This window comes from Schistocerca serialis, chromosome 2 (genome assembly GCF_023864345.2).
Source record: "Schistocerca serialis cubense isolate TAMUIC-IGC-003099 chromosome 2, iqSchSeri2.2, whole genome shotgun sequence".
Taxonomy (NCBI): domain Eukaryota; kingdom Metazoa; phylum Arthropoda; class Insecta; order Orthoptera; family Acrididae; genus Schistocerca; species Schistocerca serialis.
The window spans coordinates 957,009,757-957,017,980 of record NC_064639.1 but is presented as its reverse complement, the minus strand read 5'-3'; the positions used below and the strand labels follow the sequence as shown (position 1 = coordinate 957,017,980).

The 8,224-nt window shown below is 45.6% G+C and overlaps 1 protein-coding gene across 1 annotated transcript; it reads left to right on the top strand.

The window, feature by feature from the left end:
* The first annotated feature begins 375 nt into the window (after positions 1-375).
* LOC126456544 (uncharacterized) lies at positions 376-3,513 on the top strand. Its single transcript, XM_050092292.1, has 2 exons — positions 376-1,879; positions 3,470-3,513. Exons 1-2 carry the CDS (start codon positions 376-378, stop codon positions 3,511-3,513), a joined length of 1,548 nt encoding a protein of 515 aa, XP_049948249.1.
* Positions 3,514-8,224: the final 4,711 nt, after the last annotated feature.

Sequence of the window (8,224 nt, the reverse complement as noted above, 5' to 3'; positions counted from 1 at the left end):
GAAGAAGGCTGTGCGACAGTTCTGTCGCCGTCATCATATATGTCACGTCGAGATAATAACAATAAGGTGAAAGAGATTAACGCATGTTAAGAGGCTGTAGGTATTTCTCCCTCTCCCTATACTCGAGTGAAATAGGACAAAAATGGCTAATATTGGCACCAAGTATCCTCCGCCATGCACCATACAACGGTTTGCGTATTGTATGAGTAGATATAGATATTGGTAACAGAATTTGAGCATGCACTTACGCGGAAACGTATTGCTAATCTTATAATAATGGATAAAAGCTATATGACGAAACAACAATGACATAGGCGCTTTCCTAGGAAACGACAGCTCAACAAAGCTGCAGAGGGTATATAAAGACAAGTCAGCATGGGACCGACCGTCTCGTCGCCTCTCCGAATCGTCGCCTATCCGTCTCGTCGCCTCTCCGTCTCATCGCTTCTCCGTATCGTCGCTTCCCCGAATCGTCGCCTGCCCGTATCATCGTTCTCCACGTCTCGCCGCCTCCCCGTCTCGCCGCCTGCACGTCTCGCCGCCTCCACGTCTCGCCGCCTCCCCGTATCGCCGCCTCCCCGTCTCGCCGCCCCCCGTCTCGCCGCCTCCACGACTCGTCTCGCCGCCTCCATGTCTCGCCGCCTCCCCGTATCGCCGCCTCCCCGTCTCGCCGCCACCATGACTCGTCTCGCCGCCTCGACATCTCGCCGCCTCCCCGTCTCGCCGCCTCCCCGTCTCGCCGCCTCCACAACTCGTCTCGCCGCCTCCCCGTATCGCCGCCTCCCTGTCTCGCCGCCTCCCCGTCTCGCCGCCTCCACGACTCGTCTCGCCACCTCCATGTCTCGCCGCCTCCCCGTATCGCCGCCTCCCCGTCTCGCCGCCACCACGACTCGTCTCGCCACCTCGACATCTCGCCGCCTCCCCGTCTCGCCGCCTCCCCATCTCGCCGCCTCCACAACTCGTCTCGCCGCCTCCCCGTATCGCCGCCTCCCCGGCCCGCCGCCTCCCCGTCTCGCCGCCTCCACGACTCGTCTCGCCGCCTCCACGTCTCGCCGCCTCCCCGTCTCGCCGCCTCCTCGTCTCGCCGCCTCCACGTCTCGCCGCCTCCCCGTCTCGCCGCCTCCCCGTTTCGCCGCCTCCCCGTATCGCCGCCTCCCCGTCTCGCCGCCTCCACGACTCGTCTCGCCGCCTCCACGTCTCGCCGCCTCCACGTATCGCCGCCTCCCCGTATCGCCGCCTCCCCGTATCGCTGCCTCCCCGTCTCGCCGCCTTCCCGTCTCGCCGCCTCCACGATTCGTCTCGCAGCCTCCACGTCTCGTTGCCTCCCCGTCTCGCCGCCTCCCCGTCTCGCCGCCTCCACGTCTCGCCGCCTCCCCGTCTCACCGCCTCCCCGTCTCGCCGCCTCCCCATCTCGCCGCCTCCCCGTCTCGCCGCCTCCCCATCTCGCCGCCTCCACGTCTCGCCGCCTCCACGTCTCGCCACCTCCCCATATCGCCGACTCCACGTCTCGCCGCCTCCCCGTATCGCCGTCTCCCCGTCTCGCCGCCTCCCCGTCTCGCCGCCTCCACGACTCGTCTCGCCACCACGTCTCGCCGCCTCCCCGTATCGCCGCCTCCCCGTCTCGCCACCTCCACGTCTCGCCGCCTCCCCGTATCGCCGCCTCCCCCTCTCGCCGCATCCACGTCTCGCCACCTCCCCGTATCGCCGCCTCCCCGCATCGCCGCCTCCACGATTCGTCTCGCCGCCTCCACGTCTCGCCGCCTCCCCGTATCGCCGCCTCCCCGTATCGCCGCCTCCATGACTCGTCTCGCCGCCTCCACATCTCGCCGCCTCCTCGTCTCGCCGCTTCCCCGTCTCGCCATCCCCAGTTCCGACCAAGGTTTTTGGGAGGTTTTCCTTGGTTGTAAGGCGAATGCCGGAACTGTTTTCCCCCTCCCATCGAAATTCATGTAAATAATAAATTGAGAAATAAATGCTATAAGCGTACTTTGCCTTGTCGTTAATGAATTTTGATGTAAAGGAACTGAATAATAAATGACAGTGTATAGCTGACTGTTGCTCTGAGGCAAAAAGTTTAAACTGTTCGCATTGGTATGTGACTAGTGAAATTTATGAACCTGATGCTTTTAAATGCGATAGGGACAAAGATAGATATATAACACAGAAACGAAGAGAGAACAAACATTTGTTCACGGAGCACAGAAAAATGTAGTCCTGTATGTTTTCTTTTACATGTTAGTCAAAGAGAACTGATGTTTAACTTAGATGCATGCAAACTTTCAGTGTTACTACGTGAAATATACAACTCTAGTTGTATCCCTATCGTTTCACTGCGAAATATTCCACGTACATCTCAGTTATTAAGTGGACACATCACTGTACACATTCTCAGTTATTCAGCTGTTCAGCATTCGTTAGTCGCAAGTAATATCTTTGGATTAAGAAATCTGTGGCAGGCTGACTGATTGCGTTAACGATTTATTGCACCTGAAAGATATATGCGTTGCTTTTAGCGTCCACTGTGGTTCTTTATATTTACCAAAAGGCTGTAGAAATTATCGGCTAAGCATAATAATCTATGCTGGAACGGTAAGTAGAATACCACCAAGATCTAACATTGCGGTTAACTGATTAATCGTAGTGATCTGTTAAACTACGTTTGATCCATGTCAGTATGTTTTTGATGAAAGTCTGTGCAACTTGTATTCAAATTTAGCATGTTTTTTAACGGTAGCAGTAAGTGGAGTCGAAAAATATTCTTAAATGTTGGCTCGTTTTAGCTTTTCTTTACCTTTGCTGAAGATCACGAGATGTAATGAGGTACAGGAAGATGTGAAGCATGTTTATTGAGCAGGTACTGTGTACAGTGTGAAGAAGGATATTTACTGAGCAGATATTATGTGCAGTGCGAAGATGGTAAACGTATGTTATACTGTAGTCGTAAACTGGTATTGTAGTAGTCCATGTTTCGATTAAATAAGTTATCAACATTTCAGTCTGCTATTATGAAGCATTCAGATAGTTGTCTCGCAGTAATAGGGTATAACATAGTTTTCATTCAGCCCTCATTAACGAAATTGTACTTATACTCGCTTAGTTAATAGGCTTTCCCGCTATAGTAGGCCTCATTTTAAGTTGAATCGCAGTACAACTCTGAAAGAGAAAATTACTTAAATTTAACGGATCGTTATGGACAAAAAACATGTGACAGAAATTGATATGAAACACTGGAATAGTTCTCAAACGCAGAAGCCGATGCTATGATACGACTGGTGTAGCGTAGTGACTCATATTTTAATTAAAAAAGTGAATACATTACTTTGATTTTTGTACAGGTCGCTTGCTTATCTTTAGGATTTGCGAAAACAAATTTCTAATGTTTACTGTTTTATGTACTTAAGCATATGAGCTCGTGCATGACAGTCAAGACGAAGAGTTTAATTTTTGTTATGGTTTGATTCTCGCGCAGATAAAAAACTGCTTTCTACAAATGAAGAACAGACAGCGGGCTGAACTACGTTACAGGATGGGAAACAATCCTAGCTGTCAAAACTTTTGTGCCTGCTGATAAGATTCTCCAATACTGTAAGTACCAAAGAATTTGAGACGACCCCACTGCACGTTGCAGAATTCGTAATCTAGAAGAAGTATTTTTAAGATTATGATAATGCGTAAACGAATGAGAGCGAATATTTTATCGTTATCATCAGATACAGCTTAATTTGCAAGGACCTTAGAACATCCGCATTTGTTAATGGAGCTTTTGTTTTGTTGCATCATGTTCATTGGATCAGGAAACTAAAATATTTTGTATTCGTAAAAACAACTTGAAGCTATGTTCAGGAGTTAACTTACAAAATCCGTCAGCTGTATTTGGAATACGTTTTTTCTTTATTATCCAATTAACATTTCGTATCACAGCTTCGTAGCTGACCAAGCATCGTCATTACGGCATCAACCTTTAATATTGTAGTGATTAAGCCGTTCCACTGAAATATGCGAATCAGTATCGGATCTATTACAATATTAATTTCCACATAGAGAGATTCAGTGACAGTGATACTCTGCAAGCAATGGTGTAGTACATGGTGGAGATCACATTAAACATATTTTAGCCCGCGGATAGAGCGAGGAAAAAATTACTGTAGACCTCCAAATATCCTCTGTTCTCTCTTTTTTTTCTTTCATGATCCCTGAGCGATACATATGCTGAAGACAGTAGAGTTTCTTCCTAGGAATTCTCGAAACCTGGTTCTCTAGACATATTCAGAGGAGTTTCACGAGAACATTGTCTCCTTGGCACCAACAATCACCATTCAGCTTCACCTACAACGGCCAGTTACGATAGCGCTTTGAAATTCCTTCGATTTTCTCATTTGGACAAGCTTTATGAGGGCTTCACGCACTGATGTACGACTGTAGAATAACTTGCATTAAGGGGATACGCCCCTGATCTCGCTGCATTTTTAACATTATCTTCACCCTCACATTGTAACTGATCTATAAATGGGAGATAGCTCGGAGTATAGAAAACATTCACATAAATGTTTTATGCCTCCAATTTCCTTCCCTGATGGTGATCTGTGAAAAAGACAAGTAATTTATTTTACTACAACAACGATATTTAAAAATGTACCTCAAATATCACCGACATCATCATCATGTTATAAATCTTTCAGGAAATAGTAGACAAGGGAGGTAGAGGAGGTCATTATAAATATCTGTACCAATTTTTGTGAGTTTAACTTCAGTCATTTAGGAGAAAAGTGTACCTGAATGACGAAAATTCAAGTTTTCGGTAAACCGCAAAAGAAGATTTACAGATTTATTAACTTACCACCTTCCCCGTTTAGAACATTCCAGTTGCGTACTCCAATTGTTCTCCTTTTTCCTTATCCTCCATACTCTTTCTCTTCATTCTTTTCTTTATCCTTGACTCCTTGGTAGCAGCTTCTGCAGCTGTCTCTGCTTCGATTACCCACCGATTATCAAAAGCAGTCATATTCCTTTCCGTCTGGATGTTCAATTTCTTCATAACATTGATCCTTGAAATTGCACTATCATTGAATGTTATTATTGCATCCATTACACCAATCTTCAGCACTGTCAGCCCAACTAATACAATTTCGGATATTCTCTCCCATATATAGCTGTTGAAGATTTAATTTGCATTCTGAGAGAGTCGATGCATACATTTCCTAAGTAGATTTTTATTTGCCAGATCCCTATGTTAGACCTAATTGCCTCCATTACAACAAGTGGAAAGGACTGCTTGTGGGTAGCATTGCTCAACCAGTAATTGCACCACGAATCTTCCCCTTTTGGACTCATACTATGCTGTGGTGTTTCATCTGTTGACACACTGTGAAACCATGTTGCCCAGACAACTCGTCTCATGTTCTCCCAAATCTCCTACATTTCTCCTTATTGCTCGTATATAATATTGAGTCAAAGAATCAGTTTCACTTTTGTAAGACGACCTGGACCACCTACGTGTTTTCCGTCTGACAGTTTTTTTCCACTGAAGTCTCTACATAATCTTCTCAGCCGAGCTCCCATCCTCCTTTGCACATGCCCAACATATTCAAGCTTTTCTATCAGAGTGTCCCCACATGGTTTGTCATTAACAACACTAATGTATCCTTTACAGTCTCCATCTCCAAGATAGCCTACATACCTCACACGACGACTGCCCCCTGAACTTCTAAAAATTTTTAGAACTCCTTTCGTTTCCATGTTTCGACTTGGGCCGTCAGAGTTCTTTACACAAACATAAGTGCCAATATATTTACTTGAACAACCCTGACAGTGCTTTGTTAGACATTCATAATCTAGTATCTTACCAGTTTCAATAAAAGTGGCAGTTACAACCCCATTCGGAGAAGTATGACCTCTCTTCTGCCAAGATCCATCAAATGCTGCCACAATGTCTGTATTCGCAGACAAGATTCCTGCTTCTTCTGCTCCTCTCTTCATTGAATGTTCACTTACACCACATAAAGCATTATGTATTAATTTATTGTATCTGTCAAACCTCAGTGGAGGTAGAGGCAAATCTATCACTGCACAAAAAGTCTTGGCAGCTCTCCTTCCCCTTCCAATACGTCGCATTGCATAAGCAAGGTCAATATTTACCCTGTAATGTCGACTATCAGTTACTGTCTATGTCGTAGTATCACTGGGCATCTTACACGAGTTACAGGCAATATCTAACCGACCTGAAAGACACTTCCCTGCTGTAATATCCTCAGAAACGTCAATCCTATCTTCACAATTGCAGTACTTGCATTTCACAGCACTCTTCAGAAGTGTTGACAGCATATTTAGGTTCACAATAACATTTCCGTCGTTATTGCTGTTCACTATACTACTAGGCTTGTTTTTATTACATTCAGAAAGTGAAATTTTACCTCTAGACGCACTGCCTGTAGACACAATTTCCGCAGGCGACTTTTGAAGCAACTGATGTGTATTATTCGGTTGTGTTTGGAACTGGGTGCCGCGAAACTTTCATTTGGGGCTAAATTTCTTTACTCTCGGCGTTTGTAGCACAGGAAACACACACACAGAAACAAAACAACACACAATAACTACGAGACCACACGCTTGTGAAATTCCGAAATCAGATATTCTTAGTCTTCTAGACATGACGGGAGTCAGTGCCTTCTAGCATACACCTGTGTTAATGATCCGTAACTAACTACGGAAAAAATGGAAGAACAAAATAATGCATCTCGTATTCTGATGCGCTTTAAACTAACAGATGGGCGTGGCCCTGTGCTACATTACATGGAGTTTCAATTTTAGAACGAACGGAAAAGGATAGTGCCCATAAACTATACATTTTTGAAATCAGCATGAGATATTCTTTTCTTTAGACCAAGACATTTTTTCAAATTTTTGGTATTTTCTCGCCCATGTCCCCTTAAACGCATTTGTGTGACTTTCGGACCATGTGAACAGCACTCCTACGACAAATGTAAGTCTGCCGTTTTCCCTTTCTGCTAATGATTTCATCAGTTCGTTGACACAGTCATTAAGACAGTGGTATTGCATTTGGGAGAAGGCAACCTCTCGTCATCAAGATTAACATTTTCCGTGTTTTTCCTTAGGTCGCTTGAAACAAACGCCAGGATCATTCATCCAAGACAGACACTGCCCACTTCCTTCCCCGAAACGAGTTTGTGTCCCGTCTGTAATTACCGCGTCGCTGACGGGACATGCAATCCAGGTCTCCCTTCGTTACATTTTTACACAATAGCTTGTGGTTAATTTGTGTAAGTCTGGGTGTAGATGTTTTGAAAACATTTCATCTATCTCCCACGAGCCAGTTTACGGTGTGAGGTGGAGGGTACTTGGATTATCCTTGTCTGATCATCCTTTCGTGTTCTATTCGTGAACAGCTCGCAGGAAGGATGAGTGTCGGCAAATCTCCGCGTTAGCTGTAATTTCTTCGATTTTTTCGGCACGCTTGTCTCCCAAGGCTTATGTGGAAGGAAGCAGTACGTACCCAGACTCTTCCGGGAACGCACTCTCCCGAATTTTAATAGTCAGCCTCTCAATGATGAACAACGCCTCTCTTGTACCGTCTGCCACTGAAGTTTGTTAAGCAACAAGGGTCGACTAAACGATCGCATGACGAACGCGCAGCTCTTCTTTAGAATTTGACTGTCTCTTCTATGAGCCCAGCCTGGTAACGGTCTAGACACGTTGTCGTCGAAAGCGGCACGAATCAAGTATTCGTGCAGCCCGCTGTTCTCAGCCGTATTTTATGACAATATGCTTCTAACAACTAACAGCACCGTCCAGAAACGTCAACTAACGTTAAGACCTTCTTGAGACTGTATTTTTCTCGCTCTCTAACAACATTGAGAAACAATAAAATTTTAAGATGTGTTTAATTTAATTGACGTTCGTGAATTCGACCATGCGCTAAGTAAAGTCTGCCACTTACGTCAGGAGCAAAGCGTTATGTACCGAGGTCACTGAAGAATTAAAAGAAATGAGAGGGGAAAGATTTTATTGTTTTTCTTAAAAAGCCGACTACTCACGAACGTGCGCAAGTAGCAACGATCAACTGCTGCAGTATACACTGAAGAGTCAAAGAAACCGGTACACCAGCCTAATATCGTGTAGGACACCCACGAGCACGCGGAAGTGCCGCAACACGACGTGGCATGGGCTCGACTAATATTTGAGGTAGTGGTGGAGGGAATTGACACCA